General features: G+C 34.9%; 1 protein-coding gene across 9 annotated transcripts in view; it reads left to right on the top strand.

Moving 5' to 3' along the window:
- Positions 1-21,119, top strand: part of LOC131036604 (uncharacterized) — a 263,434-nt gene extending 242,315 nt beyond the window's left edge. For 8 of the 9 annotated variants that reach the window (XM_057968515.2, XM_057968518.2, XM_057968516.2 and 5 more), the window contains 7 exons: positions 5,652-5,696; positions 5,823-6,044; positions 19,332-19,438; positions 19,549-19,605; positions 19,701-19,782; positions 20,088-20,425; positions 20,576-21,119. In XM_057968515.2, coding sequence (XP_057824498.2) covers positions 5,652-5,696; positions 5,823-6,044; positions 19,332-19,438; positions 19,549-19,605; positions 19,701-19,782; positions 20,088-20,249 — 675 coding nt within the window. In that variant the 3' untranslated portion in view covers positions 20,250-20,425; positions 20,576-21,119. The remainder of the gene's footprint in view (positions 1-5,651; positions 5,697-5,822; positions 6,045-19,331; positions 19,439-19,548; positions 19,606-19,700; positions 19,783-20,087; positions 20,426-20,575) is intronic. The other variant, XM_057968520.2, reaches the window with a different exon arrangement.
- Positions 21,120-27,657: the final 6,538 nt, after the last annotated feature.

The raw sequence follows: 27,657 nt of genomic DNA, 5'->3' as shown, positions 1-27,657 counted from the left end.
AAAGCACTTTTTTTGTACCTAGGAGCAAGGTGTCTCTCTTACGAACACAAATAGGTGATGAAAACAATGGCCCATCTTCCTTCTTGTACCTCTGCAACTCATCAGTAATGAAGTCTTGAATATTTTCATCAACAACCAACCTCTGAATACATGTGTCAAGGCAATTTGAACCTCTTCATCTACTTTGAAAGTACGGGAGAAAAAGAACTTGGCGTTTAAATAGTAGGCAGCAACATGTATATGATGGTGGAGTTGTCGGTTCCACCTTCGATCAATTATGCGCAATGCATGTAATATGCTTTGTAAGTTGAGTAAATTAGTGGCAAAACATGTGACTCCTGAACACACAAGATCCTTATCATCAGTGTGTTGTCTCATAAGCTCCAAGACCCATGTGTGGTTGTAGATGTACTTTGTGATTTCCCTTCCATCTTCAATCACATTCTTCACCCAACTTAGTTTCCCTATGTCCTCAAGGAGCAAATCAAGGCAAGGAGTAGCACAAGGGCTCCAAGATAATGACAGATGCCTAGCTTGTAGAAGTTTACCAGCTGCCACATATGCAACTGCATTATCAGTCACAACTTGAACAACATTTTACACTCCCACTTCGGTCACCACCTCATCCAACATGTTGCACAAGGTTTCTGCATTCTTCACTTCATTTGAGGCATCAACCGATTTTAAAAATACCACCTGTCCCCCTGAAGCAACTAGAAAGTTGATGAGTGTCCTATTCTTGCCATCCATCTGTCCATCAGATAAAATGGTGCAGCCATTCTTTTCCCAAATCCTCCTTTGTTGTTCCACTAGCTGATGTGTGGTTTGGACCTCATTCTACAATAATGGCCCACTCAACTCATAACGATTTGGGGACTTGAACTCCTTACCTGAGATGGTCAATGCATTGACCAATTGCTCCCAATATGGACTATCAACCCAAAATCTAGCCAATGCCACCTTTGTCTGCTGATGCACTTCCTTATTCCATGAAGTACCTAACAATCTAGGTTGCACACCAAGAGTGTTACGAGGAATGAAAAAACTAGATGTATTGCTGCCCACCCCAATATGTCCTGACCCTGTAGAACTGATATCTCTCATTGGGGCTGCCATTGCCTTCTTTTGCTCAAATTCTGAAAGCCTTGCTTTTGCCTCCCTCTGAACCTCTTTAGGACAATTGTTAGATACCATAATATTTTGTCCAGTGATCTGTGCAAGGTGATATTTGAGTCGGTGTATGCCACCGATCATAGTTTTCATGTAATGGTTACAAATAACCTCTCCTGCCACTGCACCTGGTGTGCCATGTTTCCACAAAGGATGCCTCTTTCTACCACCACCTCTGGTTGTAGAAGCCATTGTCTTACAGTCTTACTCTTTTATAAATATTCAAAAGAAACTTAGCAAAAGAGACCAAACATGGATCAATAAATATACTTTACTGATTGTTGTTAAAATTATGGATCAATAAATACAAAAAGAAAGGAGGAGAATGCATCTTATAGTACAGAAAGAAACATGTAAGTTGCAGAAGTTTAAAAATTTCTGAGAGACAATCCATCTTGCAAAGGCTAGAAAAATTAACTTCTCAACATCAGATTTCAAATAGCCTTTGATTCCTAAGTAGTAAGTTTCATGGCAGTCTGGAAAGGAAGCTCAAATAGCTTTAATTTACCAATTGCCTGAAAAGGAAGATTGTAAGAGCATGCATGATAGGATAAAGGAAAAATGATTGGAATTCTTTTCTAGTGGTAAAGTTCTATTGGGAAAGGATTTTCCATTTCATAACAAGTTTTCTGTAACAAATGCCTAGAGTTTTGTTTTTTTGATCGATGACAAATGCCTAGAGTTATGTATTTGACCAGAAAAAGAATAGAGACATCATGAGAGGAAATTCCTATCCAAAGTATTCCAAAAAGAACGTAAATCACCATGAATACTTTGTTAGGAATTGTTTGCGTTCCGTGTATCTAGCCAAAGTAATACCATAAACATGAATAGAGAGAACCAGCTGTATACCCATTTTCATGTAAAATTTGTAATTTTGTATAGACAAATAGCACATAAGACCTTCATATCCTTGCAGTAGATAATATTAAATTCTGCATTGCTACTCATTGTTATCGAATTAAGTTAATTCGATAACAATGAGTAGCAATGTAGTATTTAATAATTAATATTAACAATGTTTATAACTTTATGGGATCCAACTTCATTAGATGTAAAATCTTTGAGAGTTTGAGACTGTAAGAGATTTTTGGCTTCCTAGTTTCCAATAGAATGTCTTTTGGGTATGTGAAATCATAATATAGATTATAGATAAATTTTCCTCTTACTTGTCTAGTTGGCGTCGACTCATGATTCAACCTGCAAACGACAAACTCCTTGTTTCCTTCCACCCTCGCGTGAAGAGTCGCGCATAGTTAAAAAAAAACGTGAACTTTATTAGATGTAAAAAATAATGTTGCTTTTTAGGGTTTATTGAACTTAAAACCAAATCGCTTTTAGACTTGCGATTTTTTTTGCATCGATCGCGATTTTAACGTGATTTAAATGCTTGAAAAGGTCGCAATTTTTTTAAAAAAAAAATCACAGGTGATTGTTTGGTGATTAAATCGTTTGTCCTTCTGACTCGCCAAAAATCACGATTCAAATGATTTTTTCGCAATTTTTTCATCTATGATTTGGAGTGAGGTGTATTTATAGTTTTTTGGAGTGTGTGTATTAAAATAATATTATATTTATTCTATAATGGTCATCTTAGTTGTCTTTTTTAGTTCGTTTAGTGTAACTACTACTAATTTTATTAGAAGGCATAGTTAGCTTTTTAGCTTTTTAGCTTTAGTTTGAAGCTTCTGTTAAACGGTTTGTTCTTTTTAGAACACCGTCTTGTAATGTCTATTTAAGGAGCCTTCATCTCCTTTGTTAATACATTGATTATTTGAGCAATTAATTTTTCATGGTATTAGAGCAGGTCTATGGGGTTTTAATATTTATAGGATTTGGCGAATTTAAAAAAAAATAATTGTGGTGGCATTGCTTGGAATTTTTTTTCTAGAAATTATTTAATCCATTTTTTTATGAAAAAATTGTTGGCTGTATTTTTTTTGAGGTTTTCAAAAATCGCGGATCTCTGGTTTGCAATTTCGTGGGTATCTTTGTTTGGAAATCGCAAGGGTTTTTGATCTTTTTTTTTTCGTGGGCTTCTTTCTAAAGGAATCACAATTTTTGCAGACCTTTTCTTTTGTGGGCGACATTCTTCCTGCATTTTATGCGGGTTCTGAGCGCGTGTTTGTAGACGTGTTTTTTTCCTCTCGCATCGTGATTTTTTTTCTACTAGTGATTTGTCTCTGGCTGTCGTTTTCTCTGCAGTTTTTTTGGGTGTTGGGATTCTTCTGCGATGACATCGTTTTTTTTTGTGGATTTTGCTCGCGATTTCTTGTTTATTTCACGATGGGTTCATTCTTGTGGTGACGACAATTGTAGTATGTTTTTCGCGACCTATTTTTTTCCATGTGAGGGTTTTCGGAAGTTAACGTTTTTTGACGAATTTTTCTTCTAGGGTTTTATAACTTTTGTTCCTTGAAAAAAATATTTTTTCAGGTTTTCCTGTTTTGGGTTTTTAATAATTTGTCCTTAAAAAAATATTCCATGGGTTTTATAATTTTTATCCATAAAATATTATTTGTTGGGTTTATTGGTTTTTTTGCCACAAAAAACCATGGGAGGGTTTTATACTAATTTTTTCCTAAAAAAATTACTTGTGGGGTTTTAATAATTTCTCCTTGAAAATTATTCCTAGGGTTTATAATATTTTCCCTTAAAAAATTATTCTATGTTTTCATGATTTTTTCCAAAAAAATTGTTTTTGGGTTTTCATGATTTTTTCCTCAAATTGTTTGTGGGTTTTGGTTGATTCTTCTCCTCAAAAATTGTGTATTATTTGTAATTCGCGATGTTTGCGTGGGATTTTGTTATTCTACGGTTTTAACGTTTTTTCCACAAAACAATGTTTTGTCACCTCAGATTTATGGGTTTTTTTATTTTCTTCTCAAAAATTGTGAATTCTCTTTTGGAGGGTTCCTGTTTTAGGGTTTGATGGTTTTCTCCACAAAAAAATGCTTTGTTGCAGTTTGTTTTGGGTCACACCTGGAGTTCTTGGGGCGAACATCTACAACCATGGTATCTTGCAATTTGTTTTGAAGTGCAAAAGTTTTTGCAGTTTTTGCGAAAATTGTGTTTGTTGCCCTTTGGAGGGTTTGCCGATTTTTCCTCAAAATCGTGTTTTCAGCTCAGTAATTCATGTGATGGTTTTGTAATTCACATGTGAGATTACATCAGGTTGGATAGCTTCTGGTACTCTTGGTCATTAACATTTTGCAGATCTTGGGAGGGTCTCCATAGAAGCAGAGTGTTTTTTGCATTTGTGATCAAAAGACCTGTAGTGTCTTCTGTAGGGTATTGAGTATGATGACCATTAGGGAGGGTATTAAAATAATATTATATTTATTCTATAATGGTCGTTAGAGTTGTCATCTTAGTTGTCTTTTTTAGTTCGTTTAGTGTAACTATTGCTTTTATTAGAAGGCGTAGTTATCTTTTTAGCTTTTTAGCTTTAGGTTGAAACTTTTGTTAAACGGTTTGTTCTTTTTAGAACACTATCTTGTAATCTCTATTTAAGGAGCCTTCCTCTCCTTTATTAATACATCGATTATTTGAGAAATTAATTTTTCAGTACAGTGTGGGTGTGGCCCATAAACTATTAGGGTTAGGGTTGGGTGTGTGAACATTAAGATTTTCAATTTTTTCTGGATTTTTTTTAAAATTGTTTTTTGGAGGTGTTTGATGTAGGGAATGACTAACCATTTCAAAAACTTTCAAGACTCTAGGGAGTTTCTTTGAGGTTTTGGGTATGTCTTGACATCCCCCAATGATTTCATTCTTAGAAATGCACCCTCTTTGCCAAAGACACCTGGGGGACTTATCCAACTTGGTGGTAGTGGGTGGGGGGAATGAGGTGAAACATTTCCTAGCTGTACCCAGTTCTAGAAACATTACTTTTCTGAGGGAGATACATTCCCATGGAACACTGGAAAAACAATAATGCTTGAAATTTTGAGTCAAAGAGATTGCAAGAAAAAGAAAACAAGCTTAAGTTTAACACAAGATTATATTATGCAAGTTCTTGACAATGTTCTGAGGGATCTAAAAGATTGGCTAGAAGCCTGTTTCCTATTTGGTCAGCTATTTCAAAGAACTGCTCATTTATGTTAATATGAAAGTGGAGGGAACAAAAATGTGGCTTGGTAGTTTCAAGAAACGTAACTGCTTGTCTTTGGCAAATTCATATTCTCCATTTTATTGATTTATGCAAATACTGTTGTAAAGGAGTTCATGGCTTGACTGCATATACTTGGGATGATGCTGAAACTAGTGGTGCAGATGGCTGATTTGGTGTACCCTTGTGATATTGGAGATGATCAAAGTTATATGTCCTGGATCGAAAGAACATTAAAATATATCTTATTTTATCTTGTCTAATTGCATACTTGTCTGTAGGTTTGTGTTGTTCTTCTATGATTCAGATTTACTGGTAAAAATATGCATATGCTTGAAGGATCTAATATATTGGGATTTTTTTTTAACAGTTGTTTCCTAGGGATGCTCCTTCTTTGCTTGGTGGAGTGCTGCAGGTATATTAATTTCCAAGTGATTATTTTAATAATGTTTTGTATAATTTCAGTTGTAATGTGACTCTTAATTTGTTACCTGACTACTATCTAAATGGTATTTATATTTATGTTTGACTTCTTTGGTAGAAAATTGTGGTATTCTTTCTAAGTGGAGGAGATGATTCTGATCCCACAGCAGCAGCAATAAAGGCATCTGCAGGTGCAATTTTAGCAAGGTTGCTTGTGCAAAACAGTAATTATTTTGCACACATGATTACAGAGTCTTCCCTCTCAGTGATGCTTCAACAAGCAGGGACAAACCTGGATCAGAACCTCCTTCTTTGTCTGATAGATGCTTGGCTTGATAAGGTATTATATAGTATGGACATTGTGTTTAAATACTTACGCTAAGTTTCAGATTGCCATTTTCTGATTTTGATATATGTTTTATATTGAAAACCATCAGTTGGAAAACTGGTTCTCCTATTTGTTTCATTTTATGAAAGATTACTCTCAGTAGTTTCTCAATGTTGAATGCTTAAAGGATGGTAGTTTATAGTCTGTGGTCGGTACTATGAATTTCATGTCTTTTGATTTATTTTAAGCTTGACCTATTCATGCAATTGTATGCATCAAAGCTGTACTAAAAGAAGCTATTCTTCATTCAATAAATTGTGTTTGAATGCATAAACAATATCATGTTGCTCTAAAGTCATATTTTAAGACTTTCATGATGTTGCTGTTATTATGGTCCCAATATAATTCCATTAGGAATTAAAATATGTGTGATGTTATTTCATCTGAAAAACTTGATGTGGGATTCCTCAATAATTTGGTAATTTATCTGTTGCTGTTCCTTTCCTGAATTAAATGTGTTTCAAAAGTCCTCCAAGTGCTCTGTGTCTTTAAGTCAGACAATTTTAGGTAAATCAAAACTACCAAGTTTTACTCTTAAATTACTTATGACTGAGACTGTTGATCATTAATGATTTTGCTCCGAAGTATTTGAATTTGATTCAATTAGGTGCAAACGACAGAGAGCTTTGCAGATGATTCAAAATGCTCATAAATATTTGAGAAGATGATTTGATTAACATATTTCAACTTGGTGGGCACAGAAATAAAAAATTGTCAAGATCAAAATTTTGGGGCAACACCATTCTAACTTTGCAAAATTGAGTTATCGATGGTTATATTCATTTGCACAAAAATGTTGATTAATTGAAATAACTGTCAGATCAGTTAATCTTTTGGAGCAACGTGGGTATATGATATCCTTAACATGGTGCGGCAAGAATTTTGGTCTAGATTTTTTGTGTGTCAGTGTACAATATTTCACATCTAGTTTTCTATATATTGCTTAGTTTAATTTTTTTGGATGAAGACTTTTTATTAACTAGATTAAATCTGGATCTTGTTGAGGCTTGAAACAAAGTTGGGCCAAATGTTTTGTTTTATCATGCAATTCAAATCTGGATCCAAAAATGGATTTCACCACACAACTTGGCTGATCACCTGCCACATTGTAAAATCTTTCAAATACCCAGCTTGGATAGATGCTCTTAACTCGCATTGCCATCCACACCAAGTGTCTCAATCTTGCCACCTTTCATCTTTCAGACTACTTGGATGTTTAAACAATCAATATTCCCTAGATGACTTTGACTTTACCTTGGATCCTTGTAGAATCCACGTCACCTCTACATATTTGGATTTCTAAAGATTAAACTTGGATGTATACTTATTTTGTGTTTGATTCCTCTTTAATTCACAAAATCCAAGGTTTGATGAAGAATATTTTAGAATGTCAAATCCCCTTTTTAGAACTAAAAGAATTACTTGATGATCCATAGCCTATTCTTTATTTCTTCAAGGCTAACGGATAAACTAAGAAAAATAATTTAATAATAGTATTTTGAGTGGGGCCAATTGCTTTATTTTCGAAAGGGCAACTTAAAATGCTATTATGGGGCTTATGTAAGATTATATTTAAAAAATGATTTTAGACATTATATAATATTTTGTGATTTTAGACATTTGATATAATACTTTATTAAAAGGTGTTTTTAAACACTTAAAGTCAAAAGTAAATTCAATATGTAATTTAAAGGAAATTCTCTTAGTTTCCATATTTGGATTTGAGTACAAAAACCATCTTGTCTATGAGAGGTGATTCCATTCAGGAATCATGTATGGGCTGATTTGTTGAAGAAATTATTGTAGATTTGATCGTCAAAGATTGGATCGATTGGATAGTTGCAAGCAAATCTATTTTATATCTTCATTTGTTGTTTGTGAAAGGATTGCTAACATTTGGATTTCTGATTTTACATAATTATTGCCATTGTACATCATTCTATGGCTGCACCATTGAAATTGAGAAACAAAGAGCCAAAGTCTCAAATTGACAAATTAGTCATTCATCTTCAACACAAAATGATTACATCCTATGACTTTATAAAGTTATTCAATTGACTAACTACCAAATCAGTAATTACGAATCAACACATAACTATTAACCAAAGTTCCCAGACTCGGACTCGGCTCAGACTCGGCAAGGCCGACTCGACTCGGACTCGGCAAGGCCGACTCGACTCATGACTCAGCTATGACTCGGCAATGACTCGGCAAAATAATGAATTTAAGAGATTTTTAATGATTTAAAACTTGTTTCATGCACCCATTATTGAATAAAGCCCAATTATAATGTGTGCTAGCTTGTTATGCCATGAAAGGCATGTTGGTAGAGTATCTACTTGTTTGGGGCTTCTGTTTAGTATTTTCTTTGGCCAAATTGAAATTCTAGGAGCACCAACATGAGACATCATGAACATCTTCACTTGGAAACTGTAAGGAGTGCTTGTGTATGGATTAAATAGTGTGCTTGTTGAACTTAGGTTTTACCTTGGGACTATAGTTGACCTTGGTCTTTCTTGGACCTCTTAGTTTTTAGGCTATATATATGTTGGATGGAAGGGGGAATTGTGAGGCCATAAGGGTTTGAAAATATGCTCCTCAGAGACATGTCCCTTGCCAAAAATAACATTATGCCCCATGGGGGGATTTTTTGGGATGTGGGGACAGGTAGGAAATGTCCCCAACTCACCCCCTTTTTTCAAAATTTTAAGAAACATCCCTGTTGTGAGGTACTCGCACATCGCCCCATTGCAAATGAAGACCCCCACGTTTTGCTTTCTAGGGTTAGCTCTTTTAGTTTTGTTGTTGGCTGTTTTAATGTCTTAGCCTTTGCATTGAAGGGATTGAGTTTCTCAAAGGTCATCAAGTTAGGTGGATCTCCTCAAGGTGGAGTGAAGGAGGTTAGGTCAGTTGAGTGATTAGGGGTTATTTAGATCATTCCTAGGGTTTTTGTGTACTATCCGGTCACGCTTCAAGTTGCTAAATCAAACCTTGGTTGAATGCATAGTGTCCTCCTAGGTCTCGTCCCTTACATCAAGGTCAGAGTGAACTTGCCTTAAAAGTCTGGAATGTCATCCTGATCCTGAAATGGTTGACTAAGTCTGGAAATTTGAAGGAACCTCCAAAAACTAGATTTTGCATTATAACTCATGGAGGTTCGAAACCACTCTCAAACATCTTGACAATATATATGGAATATAACTTAAAGTATAAGAACTTATACTTAAATGTTATATTCCATATATGAATCCTGACAGAGAGACTAACTTGTCAAACAACTTCATGTTTTTTTTTGTTTTTTTGCAAGTCAAAACATTGACCTGTCGTGGCCGAGTCCTTGAGTTCGGACTCGGCGAGTTTTGCCATAACTCGCTTGACTCGTGAGTCAGGTGAGTTATGGTCAAAACTCGTCGAGTCCGAGTCCCGAGTCAGCAAAACTCGCCGAGCTTGGCTCGACTCGCCAACTCGGTGAACTCGCCTGACTCGCAGCGAGTCTAGGAACTCTGCTATTAACTAACTAAAAAATAACATCTAATAAATTAACATTATCATATTAATTTATTATTTGTTAAATTATTCTATGTCATGCACTATTAATTTCTATTAACCCCCCCTTGTGTTGACATAGAGATTTTTTTGTGGTGCTGCAATGTCGATAACTTGTCGATCTCATATTTCACTCTTAAATAATTTTTTTTCTTTGGATGTTGGTTTCTACTGATAATGCATCCAATTACAATGTGCAATGCAAAATATTACACCCTTGTGGCTCCATAAAAAGATAAATTAAATTGACAGTAACCATTCTAATGCTGCATCAAACTGCAAATTAAATATTGATGGTATTTTCAAATGGTTTCTGGTTTTGGTCTAATCTTCATCAGCTTTCTAGAACATTTTGAATTTTTAAGTTTTATTAAGAAATGAAAAAGATATTGCGGTTTTAGTGAGATTGTTCTAAACTGCCATTATTAATCAGAACAATGTAGCAACAACAGAATGGCTCCTAATGAGAACATGATTTATCATTTGCACAACTTGACTATCCATCAAAGAGCAACACAATAAATCCTAACCTATGTTGAAACATATAAAACTTCATAACTGAAAGAAATTTTTCTTCTCAACCACCTTAATCCCCTGCACTTTTCTGCAACACCTTAGATTTTTGCATCTTTGTGTCTGTATAGAATGAAGTGAAAACTATGAAAAGAGTGAACAAGATCAAAAGAGAGCAAAAATGCAAATGAATGATGAATGTCACAGATTTGACATGGTCTGCACCATGTGTCTGTTGACAAATGCTAAAATAGTTGACGTACATCAATGATTGTTGCATGTGTTCCGCACTTCTTGGCCATTGTATGAACTACTTTGGAGGAAAGGCAAGTGATTGAAAGAAAAACAGTCACAAGACAGTTGCCTTGATACCATATTGAAATTGAAAAAACGAAGAGCTAGAGGTTCAAACCCACAAATTGGTCATTCACCTTCAACACACAAATGATTACATTCTATGGCTTTATAAAGCCATTCAACTTAGTAACTACCCAAACCACTAACACATAACTAATAACTAACTAATAACTAACTTATTAAATTATTCTGTCATGCACTAATAGTTCCTAACATGTGCCCAATTTAGATTTTTTGTAAACAATGTTTCTAGCTGTCACTCCATTGTTATCGCCGCTGTACAGCCATAGGATTGCTGATTTTGAAGAGGTTTTCAGTGTTACTGTTGCTCGTGAGGATTTTCAGCCATTGGATATTTCTAGTTGCTGTACCATCTGGTAAGGGTTGTCATACAATTTAAGGGTCAGATCTGCTATTTGAAAGGGTTTTAAGGTATTATTGCTGCTTTTAAAGTACTTCTGTACTGCGAGTTTGATTGTTGATTTTGGTTTGCAATAAAATCATGATAAATAATTTTGCTACACCAGGTTTGTAGATCTGATTTGAGGATTTATTGCCGAAATAAATTATTTTACTGGGCACCCTAATTGCTGAAAATGCTGACATATTGATTGTTATATCAACATTAATTGTCAAATTCTGCTGTTCACAATTGATAATGATGTTTATCGAGGGTTTCATATTTATATCAACAATAAATAACTCAGATTTGCCATTATAGTTATCACATTTCAGCATAAAGGTTTTTAAGTTCATACCAAACATTAATAGTTCAGATCTGCTGTTATTTTGATCAAATTTGTCATTCAAGGGTTTCCAAAAACATATCAGCATTTTGGAATGTTGGATATGTGTTGTTCATGGTTGCATTTTTTCTTTGGTAGGGGCTTCATAAGCTGTTCCTGCAACTTATACTGTTGATAAACATTCATTTTATTGGGGTTTGGCATCTACTTTAATATCTCTTATTGTTTCAGTTTGCAAACATTAGGAAAATTGCCTATTTTCTAAGGTTGTCCCTTTGGGTTGTTACACAAGTAATTCCGGATTGGCACTTCATTTATCATTTGAAGTCCAATTTCCTTCATATTACCCTAGTGAATGGACATCTCAGGTCTGGCTTTATCCAACATATGTAAACCATCATCATCCTGGTAAACCATGTAACAATCCCAGACTACCTCATCTTCAAGGGTTCAATCCTTGCACTATTTGTATTTCAAACCATCAGAACTTGTAAACCCTTTTTTGGTAAGAACTTTTCTTCATAGGAAGCACAAGCAAGATATAACCTAAAGATTGCTAAAAAAGTCCAAATATGGATCAGATAAGAAGATTTTGTGTATAAACTCATTTCCGATCTGGTTATTTTTTACTTTAACTCTACATCTGTATATATCTTAGCTTAACTCTAGTTAAACCATGCATCTTGATCTTGTATGCTCTGTTGTACCATTGATCGACACTATTTATAATCTTGAATCGCTGGTATTTTAAAAATTGTTCTGCTAGATTCTATACAATTTTTGACTGTCTTTGCCTCATAATGCAAGATTAAAAAATCTGTTGGTTTACTCCTTTGAAATACATTTGGATCCAAACTGGATTTCAAATCTGGTGTAGAAATTCTTGAGTCTGGATTATCTTTTGACCAATGTGTTCTGTGAATATTGAACTTTGGGTGCGAAATTCTTTTTAACTCAGATATATCATGATATCAGGTTCAAAGAGACTCTGGATCTTTGAACTTTGAGCTCCACTCATACTCAATACGAAACCTTGGTGCCTTGGGAACAAACTCAATCATGAATCTTGGTGTAAAAAATGTACATCCAACTGAAAACATATATTATGCTAGTTAACCCAGATTTTTTTGCATTCCATGGAATTCACCCGGAGTAAAACCTGATTAAATCATTAACAATTAGCATTGTAACTTTAAGGATAATCTGGAATTCAAGTACAAGGGTTTAAAATAAAATAAATAACTAAAAATTGTTGATACTGATAGCCTCGGTAAGATAAATGATTGAATGAGAGATAAATGAAGTCTCTCATTCAATCATCTATCTCATCGATAGACTATGATAAGACTTCAGTTATCATATATATACATGAGATTATGATCATGATTCAGTTATCATATATTTATCATCGATCGTATGCATGATATACGATCTAGCTATGATTGTGTCGCTCGATTCATATATATAACCTTGCATATAAATCCCGATTAACAATCGGGTTCTTAACCAATGCCTAAATACCGATTAACATCGGTTACAAATCGTAATGCACAGAATACCGATTGGTATCGGGTTTATTGTTAAATGCATACACACCGATTGGTATCGGGTTTATTGATAATCGCATACACACCGATTAGTATCGGGTTTATTGTTTACCGCATACACACCGATTAGTATCGGGTTTGTTGTTAAGTGCATACACACCGATTGGTATCGGTTAATTCGATTATAGTTGAAGAGGCACGATCAAGTAATATCTTGATCGGTCATGTCTAATAGACATGACCGGTCAAGGTATTGCTTGATCTCCTTTGTTTGCATATATATATCGATCGGTGAAATGTGGGAAGAACATCAAAATTAATAAATGCTCTTTCTCCATCTGCAACATTCCATATAATAATCAGACTTATTATATTGTGAATTAACATATATTTGAAAGGAAGAATAACTTGAATATAACTTGCACCTTTAATTGAAAATTGAGATACATTACATGGTATCAGAGCTATAGTTAAATCGAACCTGAGGCTATTCAATTTTGTGGAAAATTCAAGACAAGCATATATTCAACATCACATTTCTCCAAATGGCTAGCACTATCAGATTCAAAGATAGACTCGGAGGAGGCGATGACTTCTCAGCATGGAAGTTCAAAATTAAGATGATTCTAAGAGAAAATAAAGTTGAATCATTTGTAATAACTAAAACTACAGAACCTGAGACTGAACTTGACAAAGCAACTTGGATAGAGGGAAATGAAAAGGCCATCAAAATCATAGTTGATGGGGTGAGGAATAATATTATGCCCATCATAAGGAAACATGAAACGGCCTACAACATGTTCAAAGCACTTGAAGATGCATTTGAGATATCCAATGCAAGTAGAACCTTGGCTTTAAAAAGAGAAATAAATCATATAGCTATGATCAAAGTGGAGTCAGTCAATGCCTACTTCATGCGGATATCAGCCCTAAGGGATGAGCTAGCAACCCTTGGATATGAGATCCAAAGCAAAGAATTAACATTCATTGCCCTAGATGGGTTGCTTAGTATATGGGAAACATTCGTCCAAGGCATCAGTGCAAGGGCTAAATTTCCAAAGTTTGAAAGGCTAAAGGTAGACTGTCTCCAAGAAGAATCAAGGTTAAATAAGAAAGGGATCAAACAAAAGAATATAGATGAAGATCTTCAAGTCCTAAATACAAACTCCAATAAGAAAAACAAGCAGAAACAATTTAGGAAGAGGAAAGGTCGTCATGGCAAGAACACCTTCAAGAAGGATCTTTCACAGATTCAATGTAATAGATGTGACAAATTCGGACACTATGTTGCCAAATGTCCGGAAAGAGCCAAACAACAAGCCACATTTGCCAAAGCAGGAAAATCTAAAGGGGAAGATGACTCCGAGAAGTATGTACTCTACTCAACACTTACAAACCAAGCATCAAACAAGGTTAACTCCTGGGTGATCGACAGTGGCTCATCCAGACACATTACAGGGTTTAGAGAAGTGTTAGACTCCATGATAGAGGAGAATGATGAGGAAGTGACTATCGGAGATGACTCCACACATCCAATCAGAGGAGTTGGAACCTGCACCATCAAACTGAAGTTAGGCGTATCATTGCAACTTAAAGGAGTACTATACGTCCCAGTGATCAAGAGAAATCTAGTCTCTATATCAGCACTAGAGGATAATGGGTACAAAGTGACCTTCATGGACAACAGAGTGTTGGCTTGGCCAAAGAATTCATCTATCAAGAAAGCTAAAACCATTGGTCAAAGACAAGGCTACTTGTATGAGCTGTGCACAGAGCCCAACCTAGCCATAATCCATGAAACTACAGATGCTAATGAAGTTTGGCATAGAAGACTAGGTCACCTGAATTTTAGAGCTTTATCATCAATGGGAAACCTTGTCACAGGCGTACCTAAGTTAAAGCAATATCATTCAAGGGCATGCAAGGGATGTGCCCTAGGTAAAAATGCTAAGGGTGTTTTTCAAAATAGTACTAGGAAAACAAGCAAAGTTTTAGAGTTAGTTCATTCTGATGTATGTGGACCTATGTTCGTACCTTCTTTAGGGGGATTTTTGTATTATGTAATATTTGTTGATGACTACTCTAGGAAAACTTGGATCTACTTTCTGAAATGTAAAGAATCAGAAGAGATCCTTAATAGGTTTAAGGAATTTAAATCACTAACAGAAAACTACTCAGGAAATAAAATTAAAATCTTAAGAACTGACAATGGGGGGGAATACACCTCAGATTTGTTTAAAGATTTTTGTAAAAATGCTGGGATTAAGAGGGATCTTACTATATCTTATAATCCTCAACAAAATGGAGTAGCTGAGAGGAAAAATAGGACAATTGTAGAAGCTGCCAAAGCCATGATTCTTGATCAGAATCTAAATACCAATCTTTGGGCAGAAGCAGCCAGCACTGCTGTATATATACAAAATAGATGTCCTCACTCCCATCTTGAAGATAAAACCCCTGAGGAAGTCTTTACTAAAACAAAGCCAAATATTAGCCACCTTAGAATATTTGGGTGTCCTGTCTATATTCATGTATCTAAGGAGAAAAGATTAAAATTAGAGCCTTCTGTAAAAAGGGAATACTTGTAGGATATAGTGAAACCTCCAAGGCATACAAAATCTAAATACTTGGTCAGAGGAATATTGAACTGAGTAGGGATGTAATCTTTGAAGAAGACTTAGCCTTCAAAAGAGCCCAAAGCTCAATAGAGCCCGAAGTCTATATCCCTACCCTTAGCATAGATGAAGATCTTGCTCCTGAGCTTTAGAGGGAGAGTCTTGAGGAAAATGAAGATGAAGCTCAAAACCCACCTAGAGAAAATTTCAAGAAAAGACCACTATGGGCCACCAAAACTGTAGAAGAAGCTCAGAAGTATACTGCCCCTTCAGAAACCTTCAGAGAAAGCAAAAGGCCTAACAAACTTACCAACTACGTTGCTCTCATGAATGACCTTTCAAAAGCTGAACCTACTAATGTATCAAATGCACTTAAACATCAAGTATGGAAGAATGCCATGTCTAAGGAATACCAATCCATTATGAAAAATGATGTTTGGGAGATTGTTCCTCGGCTAGCTGGAAAATCTGTTGTCACCTCCAAATGGCTATTCAAAATCAAACATGCTGCAGAGGGCAGCATTGAGAAACACAAGGCTAGATTTGTAGCTAGAGGGTTCTCACAAAAGGAAGAAATTGACTATGAAGAAACCTTTTCACCTGTAGCCAGATATACCTCAGTAAGAATAGTCTTAGCCATTGCAGCAGCAAAAGGATGGAAAGTACATCAGATGGATGTAAAGACAACATTTCTTAATGGAGAGATTGCACAAGAAGTATACTTAGAGCAAGGTTTGAGATTCATGATGTAGAATCTCATGTATGTAAATTCAAGAAAGCTCTTTATGGGCTTAAATAGGCTCCCAGGGCCTGGTATGAAAGAATCGACACTTATCTCTCAAGGCTAGGCTTCTCAAAGAATGATGCGGATCCAAATCTCTACTACAAGCAAGACAAAGGTGATATGCTGATATTGATTCTATATGTTGATGATTTGTTAATCACAGGAAAAGATTAACTCATAGATCAGTGTAAGAAAGACCTTGCTAAAGAATTTGACATGAAGGACTTGGGACTCTTTCAGTACTTCCTAGGTTTGGAAGTATGGTAGAATTCTGATGGCATTATACTAAACCAGGGTAAATATGCCTTGGACATTTTGAAGAGATTTGGAATGCAAAACTGCAGACCCGTGACCTCTCCAATGGAAACAAACCTTCATAAACTTAAGGAAGTAGCAATAGAATCACAACCCTCAGATCCTACTCTATACAGGCAAATGACTGGGTCCCTGATGTATCTTGTAAATACAAGACCAAATATCTGTTATGCAGTTAATGCCTTGAGTTAGTTTATGTGTGAACCAAAGGAGATACACCTGGTAGCAGTAAAACATATCATGAGATATCTACAAGGTACCCTAAAACTTGGTCTCAAATATGAGAGAGTTGAACTAGTTTTACACGGATTCACAGATTCAGATTGGGCTGGAAGTGTAATTGACAGGAAAAGCACCTCAGGATTCTGTTTCAGTTTAGGTTCAGCCATGATATCCTGGATTAGCAGAAAACAGTCATCGATAGCACAGAGTTCCACTAAGGCCGAATACATTGCAGTCTCCATGGCTGCTCGAGAGGCAGTATGGCTTAGGAAGCTGCTTGTGGGGTTATTCGGTGAACCAATGAAGCCTACAGTTCTTCATTGCGACAACCAAAGTTGTATAAAACTTTCAGTGAATCCAGTGTTTCATGATAGATCCAAACATATTGAGATTCCATATCATTATGTACGAGACATGGTAGATAGGAATGTGATCCAGTTGGAATATATTTGTACAGGAGATCAGACAGCAGGTATTCTTACCAAACCACTGTCAAGGGTGAAAGTTGAGCACTTCAGAAAAGGTCTTGGTATGATTGAAATTTAATTTGTTTTGTACTCCTATACTTATTAAGATGTTTTATGTGTAAACTTCTTTGTCATGTTAGGACTTTTATGGGTTTAACCCCCTGAGTTCATGTCTAAGAGGTGACGATCTCTCAGATAATGAACACTTGTATGTAGACATTATAAGGTGACGATGCTATGATGTTCAAACCAGTTATCATGTTGGATCTCTGGTATGCCATGAATGTGCCATGATTGTGTTGTGGTAAAACATTTGGATAAAATGCTAGTGCACATACCACAACTTGGATAAGTTGAGAATTTAACTATTCTCATGTATTTATTCTTAAAGTATTGCGTGTTTAGGCAATACTGATATCACGTGATTAGGTGATATCTTGTCATCACAAGTTGATGTGATGAACTTTTGTATCACGCATTTAGGTGGTACTTCATGTCACGTGCTTAGGTTATGTGATTTCCTGTATCATATGATTGATGATACTTCATGTCACATGTCTAGGTGATATGATTCCTTAGAGAGTAAGATTATAAGACCATAATGAGAAATGTGATACTAGATATGTTGTCTTCCATTTATCTTCCCTAGCTAAGAGTGAGTGTTGATACATGATAGCCTCGGTAAGATAAATGATTGAATGAGAGATAAATGAAGTCTCTCATTCAATCATCTATCTCATCGATAGACTATGATAAGACTTCAGCTATCATATATACATGAGATTATGATCATGATTCAGTTATCATATATTTATCATTGATCGTATGCATGATATACGATCTAGCTGTGATCATATCCCTCGATTCATATATATAACCTTGCATATAAATCCCGATTAACAATCGGGTTCTTAACCAATGCCTAAATACTGATTAACATCGGTTACAAATCATAATGCACAGAATACCGATTGGTATCGGGTTTATTGTTAAATGCATACACACCGTTTGGTATCAGGTTTATTGATAATCGCATACACACTGATTAGTATCGGGTTTATTGTTTACCGCATACACACCGATGAGTATCAAGTTTGTTGTTAAGTGTATACACACCGATTGGTATCGGTTAATTCGATTATAGTTGAAGAGGCATGATCAAGTAATATCTTGATCGGTCATGTCTAATAGACATGACCGGTCAAGGTATTGCTTGATCTCCTTTGTTTGCATATATATATCGATCGGTGAAATGTGGGAAGAACATTGAAATTAATAAATGCTCTTTCTCCATCTGCAACATTCCATATAATAATCAGACTTATTATATTGTGAATTAACATATACTTGAAAGGAAGAATAACTTGAATATAACTTGCACCTTGAATTGAAAATTGAGATACAATTACAAAAATAAGGATAAATCAGAGGTTTCTGATGACAGCTTTTGTCAGTTAGAAATCTCTTGCCCTCCCCTGTTGTGGCATTAAGAAAGCATTCCAGCTGGTGCATGTGCTCTAGTTTTCTAAGCTCAAGAATAATTGACATTTGGCTGAAAGTGAGATAATGAACTTAGTCATTGTAGAATTTTGGCACATTTTAACTTACCTTTCCTTGATTTGTGGCAAAAAATGAACCTTTAAATTTTTTACACGTCGTGCCTTTCTTTACATCAACAGTTCTGAACAAATTTTCTAGGAGGAATCTGATATGAATATTGAGAAAAAAAATCCATACAGAAGATGATTTATGGAAGCAGATTACCAGAGGTTCCCCATTATTCTATTTTTTCCACGTGATCATGTAGGATCATACTGATTCCCGCTGCATCCAGAGTTATTATTCAAAAAAAGGAGATAAAGGAGTGTGACTCTCCTATTGGTGTTGTGGCAATATTTAGATGAACTTTTCGTCTTATTCATGCATTTCACCTTGTCATTCTGATGTTTAATGTTTACTGCAATATTCTTTCTTTGTTAGAGTTTGATGCAGTTTTTCTGCTGAGGCAAGACCCATAATTCCAATCCTTTATGTTTGCTTTCCTTTCAGACAAGTGTATATGTGCAAATAAGAAAAATGAAACAGATGTTTATTTTAGTTCTAACAGTGCTCCATCTTTATCTGCAGGTGGATAATGTTACTATTATTCCTAGAAAGGCTTATGCATTGGCTCTTTGTATCTTGTTGACATCAAGAGAATCTCATATTCTTGAAAAACTTGACCAAATAATCAAGTTAGTTTCCTTCTTTTTTATGCTTCATTTCATTATAAAATATTCCATTCATGATTTCTGGTCTCTTTACTAAAGGAAAATCTGACTATTAAGATTCACGTTTGATGCAGTGTCTGTACAAGTATTCTTGTGGTTGATATTGACAACAATGGAAGTGAAGAATCTAGGTAACAATGATATTTCTGGAAATGTCATCAATCGTGTTTTTGTCTTTTAAAATTGTTTGTAATGTATATTGCTTGGCCTTTGGTTGAATGCACAGTTTTGATAGCATACATTCTGTTGAAAATCATGAAGCACTTCAATCTGGTGCTGCAGAAAACATAGATTCCAGAAAGAGGCAGGTATGCTATAGGTTTGCAGAACTATTTAATCTTCATTATTGTTCTTTAGTTTTTGAGCAGCAGCATGGAAACTCTTTATCAAATTTTGCGTGCAAACAATTTGGGGCTGTTCAAGGGATTGTATACATTTTGTCTAGACTCTACAGAGCTTTTTTTATGGATAATGCTACAGCATTTTAAAGGACTTCTTTCATTAATTTGTTTGATCATTATGTGTTTGGTGATTAATCTGGGATGATTCATTGTTTTGATTTTGGCTAGACTACCATTTAAAAGTAACTATTCTGTTCTGCTATTCTGAGTAGGTAAAATCATCCGACCCAATCAAGAACTCATCATTGGCTCATGTGATGAAAGAAAATCTTCAAGCATGTGCTGCTTTGCATGGTGAGGTGCCTTTCAATGCAGCTATGTCGAGAGTGCATCCTACAGTGTTGGGGCAATTGCAGCACTTTTTAAAGACTTAATATGAGAGCTTGCATACTAATCGATACATGGAAATCATTCTTTCGATTGTTCTTCTGGTCTAAGATTATGTTTCAACCTTCACCATTTTATTCATATACCATTGTTTGACAAGTCCAGTTTGAAACCTAAAGAAAGACGCAGCAGAACATTCATTCTTTCAAGTTACAAAATTCAGGTACTTCATCTTCTTTCTATAGGGTTATACAATTGGATATTATTTTGCTAATATTCTTTACCTCCCTCTCCTGTCCTCCATGCCAACACATATTGGTTTTAACGAATTTAATTAACAGAACTTGTTTTGATGATTATTCCTTGTTTGCAGGCTGTTTATAACATATCCCTTCTGCTATGAAAGCATCTTTGGCAGAATTGTGTGTCTGCAAGGTTTGCATTAATTTTGTCCTCACGAAGGTATTTTATTAGATTGAAATAATAATATCCAACAAGGTTTTATAGAATGAAATGTGTCATCAGCCTTGTTTTCCAGAAGGTTGTCATAAACGAGGATTTCAATTCAGTTGAGATTGATACTTTATAAGAAAATAGCTGTAATGGTTCGAATCCAAGATTATTAATTCTATCTGGCCATTGAATAAACACCGAGGTTTCTCATTCCAGGCTTCCTATATATTTGATTCAAGCATATAGAATATCTCTACCTGTTTCTTGTAATCAGACACTCTAACTTGGTTTTCCCTATGGTTATGGGTGAGTGCAATTTTTCATTCATGATATTTAAAAAGGAACCTGTTGAAAATTAGTTCAAATGTAAATCAAATTATGCGTGAAGATTTTAAGCTATTATGCTGAAAAAATTTGACGGGCAAGGTCCACTCCCAGAAATGTCTTGGAGCAGGGGAACTACATATCAAGTGTTGGAAAATTAATTTTCAAATGGTCCCTGTATTTTTCTACCATATTAAAAATTATGTACATGTAACATAAATGTTATAAATTGAACACATTGTTGAGTGAATTGTTATGCAAATATTAGTCCAGTGTATTACTCTTTTTTTGGATGATGTTTTGCCATGGAATTCAAACTCTCTTCTATTGTCTTTGCTTTTAATTATTCTTCTGTACCATTCTCAAAATATCTCAAGCCATTGTAGTTCTTCAAACCTTCACTTCAAAAAAAATTTCCTAAGGTATTTTTTGGGTTTTATGACATTCTTACTATTCTTATCAATATTCAATAAAAAAATACAAAGCTAATATTAATGGCAACTTTAAATGATATTTACATCATATCAAAATCTGGTATTGTTGTTAAGTGTTTTGACATGGATATGATAAGGGGTTAAAAATCCTCCTTTTGGCTAATGTGCTAGCCATTGGGAACAAGTTGCTAATGTTTTCGGAGGGGTGTTTCTTAAAATCTTTAAGCAGGCACTTCTGAGAACATATCACAAGCGGATGATCTCATAGATTTACAAACTTAAAAGTTAAAACTTTAAGCTAAGCGTTAGAAATTCTATGAAGTTGGTGATCTAATGTTTTTGGTAAAGATAATTTTCAGCTCCTCAAAGCACCCATTAGAAAGTGAGAATTAAAATATAAGTGCTCCTATTTTCAAAGAGAAAAATCTAACTTATCGTATGACAGATTGTTTTAATTCTAAACAGACTTTCTTCCATAAAAATAGGCCCTGAAATTCCCTCCGTGAACAATATGTTAAAAAATGAAACACCATTCTAAACAAAGGTGGTTAAAAATTAAAATAGTATACTTTTAAAAGAAAAGAGAAATGAAATTATATTGTATTCTAGTAGCGGCAGGAGCAAGTAATTTGCTAAAATATTTTTGACAAGTTATAGATTCATAATGTTGAATTAAAATTTAGCTACTTAACAGTAGAAAAAAATCGACTCACCAATTCGTCACTAATTGTGTTAGCAGGGAAGTAGAATGCGTTCACACCTTATGAAAATATCAGAGATTAATATAAAATTATTTAAATTAAAAATGTGTAGTTTTTCTTTTTGAATAGTTGTTAATAAGGAAAAAGAAAAAGAAAAAAATTCGGAATCATATTGAATGTAATTGTTCGAACAATATCTTAAAGGAATCAGTAGAGGACAAGTTCTATATTTGCTCAAGGTATGGGCTATTGTAATGAATTGGTAGCACAATTTATACTAATATGGAATTCAAGCGTCTTCTAATCCTTTTATAAAATTAGGAACAAAGTTTCACAATTTGTACTAACTTGGAATTCAAGGGTCGTCTAATCTTTTTATAAAATTAGGACTAAAGTTTCTAGTAGTGTGAAGCTATCCATATGATTTTGTTAGTGATAAAGTATGATAAGTGAGTTTAATAATTGACATCTTGATCATGTGTATATAGGAAAGTTATAGGTATCTTTATTCACATTAATTTGTTTATTTTTTATTATAGTTATGATTTCTTATGTATATAAAAATGGGAGATTGTCGATGTAAATGCACATTTGTGCGACTAATAATTAATCTTGGTGGTTAAGCATATTAATCTTGAGATGGGAAACATATAATATAGATAATTATGGATCACCTTTCGAGTCTACATACCACTCAAAGATGGATTATGAAGTTGCAATTTGGATGTCATTCTTCAAGTGGGCATATTTGGTCTACGAAGTGAAAGGTTATAAAGTGAAGGGTCACACAAGGGTCTTGTTATGGAATGCAGACTTATGAGATTGATATATGATTTTAGAATTCATTGGTGGTTTCTTTATCTCTTAACTCTATAAATAAGAGGCTTGTGGCAATGGTTTTCTCTCACATTATATTGTAATCTTATTTTATTAGTATTATAGTAAGTGCCATTTATTTAATGATGATTTTTTTGAAAGGATTTTTTCAATGGAAGTTTGGTGTTATGTAACTTTCCATGTGATTGTTTCTATTTTTGTCATTACTAAGTTGCATATTGATGCTCTGCAAAAAGGATTAGAAAATCTGTTTGATGGCAACACACACAAGAGCACAAGAAACAAACGTTAGTGTTAGCAACAAAAGATTATCCTAAACAGGCATATCAAGAGAGATATTAAGCATGAAATAGAAAGCATATAAACATAGAATGAAATAGCTAATCAAGATGCTCATAGTTGCTCCTCCCTTGTTCCTCTCCTCTCCAAGTCCCAAATGAGTGTAGCTCTCAGCTTTTAGCACTAGCCATGGATGCCATATGGAGATTCAAGATGGTTGAATATGATAAGCAAATACTATGCAAGAGTAGATAGTGATGCTATGAAAAAGCTCTATGCTAATACCAGTATAACAACAATACTCTAAATGCTTCTCCTTTTGCTTGAGGAGAAGGGTTCTATTTATAGAAGAAATGGGGAAATGAAGGGTTAAGATTGAATGGTTTAATCAAGGGCCAAGTTTGAAAGTTGGGGATCCATGTGCACAATTGGCACCAATAAAATGGTGACAAGTGTCAACATAGGATTGGGTTGAGAGAAGAGGTTGGAGGCATTAAAGGCCTGAGAAGACCTCATGGTTATCTAGAAGGTAAGGGTCAAGTCTAAATTAGGATTACCCACTGGATTAGGAGTTAATGCAAGGATAAACCTTTGTGCAAATGTTTAAGAGATAATCATGGTCAAAGCATTAATGGCCTGATGAGACCTTTGGGTTGGGTAGAGGTTGAGTCAAAACAAATGTTTTAACCATGTGGGAGGGTTGAATTAACCATTAATGGTTATTGGAGACTTTGGGGATTAAGTGGTTGAAGGTTGAAAGCTTTCAAAGGTTATCCAAGACTTTGAGGGTTAATTTGTTGAACACACAAAGCATTAATTGCTTTTCAAAGACTTTGGAGTCTTTGAGAAGTGACTCCAATTTGCTTAGGAATGTGACAATATTTAAAGGATGGATTAGGCTAATTAGGAAGGGTTTAGAAGAATCTAGAAGGGGTTTAGGCATACAAGTGGATTTTGTAGGAAAATGCAAGTGGGAGAAATTTTAGTATTTTCAATTAAAATAAAATCATTTATTTCAATTAAATGGTGTAAGTTGAATTTGGATAAATATTTAAATAAATATTAATTTATTTAAATGAGAAAAAGAAGATAAAGCATTTAAAATGCTTGAAGACTTTGAGGGAAACCATTAAAGGCTTGAAGACTTTAAGGAAAACCATTAAAGTCTTAAGAAGACTATAGAAGGAAGCCATCAAGTTTGAAGACTTTAAAGCCATCAAGTTTGACTACTTTAAGGGAAACCATTAAAGGTTTCAAGTGGGTGAGGATAAATAGGATTTTAAATAAATAATTTATTTAAAATAGTTGTGCAACTTGCTTTTGTAGGAAAATACAAGTGGGTGGAGGATAAAGGTGATTTAAATAAATGATTTATTTAAAATAATTGTGCAATTTGCATTTGTAGGAAAATGCAAGTGGGTGGAGGATAAAGGTGATTTAAATAAATGATTTATTTATTTAAATGTGAGAGGTGGGATTTTGGGGGTTTTAAATAAATATTAATTTATTTAAATGTGAGAGAAGATTTAATTAAATAAATATGATTTATTTATTTAATTAATGGTCTGAATTTGGTTAAGTGAATTAAATCAAATAAATTGAATAATTTATTTAATTAATAGGAGAATAGGGTTAAGATGAATTAATTAAATATTAATTTAATTAATTATTAATTGATGGTTAAATAATCAAATAAATACTAAGTATTCATTTAATTAAGTGGACAAATTTATGTGACTACATTTGCCCCTCTTTGAGACGGTGTGGTTTATCGCGTCGTTTCAAAGAAAGAAAAATAGGTGTGAAGAAATGCCCCATAAAATGTAAATTTAATGGGTGGTATGCCCCCTCGAGAGATGGGCCGAATTTTTTTTTGAAAAATCGGGCGATCTCTCGAAAAAGAATGAAAAGTGGAGGGGAGGTAGAATAGAAGAAATTAGAACTAATGATGAAAGAATGGGAGAAAATGGAGTGAATATGAAGAAACAACAAGCCAACGAATACCCTGAGGTCATGCAAGAGATACATAGCAGATGTAGTGTGGGGTTTGGATTGATGCTATACAATTGATCAAAATTGGTTGGACAATCTGGTGCAATCGGTTTAATTGCCCCGGTCAAGTCAAAGCGTGACAGTTGATGTCAGTTGGTCGCTTGGACATGATAAAGTCTGAGTAAGTGAATCAAAGTGACCTGATGTGACTTAGACAATTGATGTAATTGCCCGATGAAGTCAAGGTATATGAAGCAAAATACTCGTTGAGACGTAGACAATTGATGTAATTGTCCGTTGGATTGTGTTTGATTGGTTGATCAATTGATAGTGTGTGCATATGATGGATGGCTGTGGGGAATCATGGCAGCCCCGTTGAGACTAGGTCATTATGATAAATGCCTGATGTAGTCTAGGATTACCATAATCGATTACCTGTTGAGACCCGAAGATACTTGATCAGAGTATCTGTTGATAGTCTAGGTGTGTGGGAGTCGATGTATCTGTGTAGATAGAGTAACTTTCTTGACTTATTGGATGACTTAGGATAGGAAACACAATCCCTCCTAGTTAGAGATGGATGGTGATGAACGTGGCTTGATTAGGCTGATTGGGACACGATGTAGGGTATGTGATGCTGATTATTGAGATGGGGAGGGTGGGGGGGGGTGCAATGTTAGATAGAAGAAATGGAGGACCTATTACATTCCTATGGAAGAAGAGGAAAATAGAGTATCCATTGTCATTACTATGTATGAATGATATGCAGCTATTTATGAATGTATGGATGGATGGAATGCAACGGAATGCAATATATACAAATGAGATGGAATGATGATCCATGGTGCATTATTTTTCATCATTGAGCTTTAAAATGTTGTAAGAAAATACAAGCAACTTGACATAAAGATTCAAGATGACCAGAGTCTTTCTTACATGGATTTTGATATAGCAAGTTAATACAAGCAACTTGATATAATGGATCAAGTTGACCTGAGTATTGCTTGCGGAACAGATAAGGATTATCTCCTTTCATGCATGACTTGGATCGTCCTCCTTGATCTTAGGCTGATCATATCTTGAGACAAGTGCATACCGTACTAAGAAATAAAAACCTTTATCCAAATTGGATGAGGAGGAACCAAAGAATGAGCATTGTACCTGTAAACAAACAATATATACATAAAGAATAAAGAATATGGATCCTTGGTAATGGTTCATGCTCATATGGTCGAGATATACGCTGTAGTCAGCAAGCCGTAGTGATCTATGACTGCATTTGGCATAAGATCACGTAGCTTGGTGAACTTCCCACGTAGACACCATTAGTACATGCCCCAGAACTTCATCGGAAATAATGCGCAAACGATACAAAACAATGCTGAAATATCCCGATACAGATAAACAAATGAATTACTCACGAATCAACCAAGTATTTGACAGCCTAACAGAATTTTCTTGTCAAAGAAAACATCATCTTGTCTTTGTTTTGGTAAGGAAGGATGCATCCTTGTTTTAAAGACAGTTTTGGATTGTTGATGTGGATTGTGTGGTTGTTTGGTAAATGGTCATTGTGTGAGTAGTTTGTCACAATGTTTGTTTTGGTATCTGCATGGATGAGTATGTACAAGGTGTTGCCATGTTTTTGTGTGATTTTTCAATGGTTTTGTCGATGTTTTTGGATTTTGAATTGTTTTGAATGTTTTTGGTATTTTTGCGAGATATTTTTGAATGTTTTTGGATTTTTGATGATTGTTTGAATGAAGAACTTAATGAATCATAAAACAATGTAGAATCCACTTCCATCAATAGGTTAAAGGCATTGCCCCCAGTTTTAGACATGACTATGAAAAAGCGGGATGCAAGATGTATGGAGTACTATCATAATTGCAGAGGAATAACAAGCCATGGTTGATGGATGGATGGATGTATGTATGAAGTAGATGTGATCGCCACAAGTCTGAAAGATAATGGAGCCATAGCCTTTACGAGTGGCGCCTGTTTGCCAGGTTTTCACCATCGCACTTACCCAAGGTGCCACCGGAGTGGTTGTTCACCGTTTGGATGCATGATTTTTTTCTTTACTTTTGTGAATGTTTTTGTATTTTCTTCAGGACATTTTCTGAATGTTTTTGGTATTTTCTGATGTGCAGTGGAGCCTGATGCTCTGTACACCTTAGGTATAAAACCTTTTGAGGTGCATGCTGTTGATTGGATCTGCAAGCGGTTCTCCTTCTGATGTAGCCAACTGATATGCCCCGGACCCGAATACAGCAGTGACAACATATGGGCCGAGCCAATTTGATTCAAACTTGCCTTGATGTTCTCTCTTTGGTTGGTTGCGAGGATTTTCGCGAAGAACAAGATCACCTACCTCAAATGTACGAGATCTAACTCGGTGATTGTAGCTTCTACTCATGCGCTGCTGATAGGCT

The sequence above is a fragment of the Cryptomeria japonica genome, chromosome 1 (assembly GCF_030272615.1).
Source record: "Cryptomeria japonica chromosome 1, Sugi_1.0, whole genome shotgun sequence".
Taxonomy (NCBI): domain Eukaryota; kingdom Viridiplantae; phylum Streptophyta; class Pinopsida; order Cupressales; family Cupressaceae; genus Cryptomeria; species Cryptomeria japonica.
The sequence above is the reverse complement of the archived record's forward strand: the minus strand, read 5'-3'. Positions and strand labels throughout refer to the sequence as shown.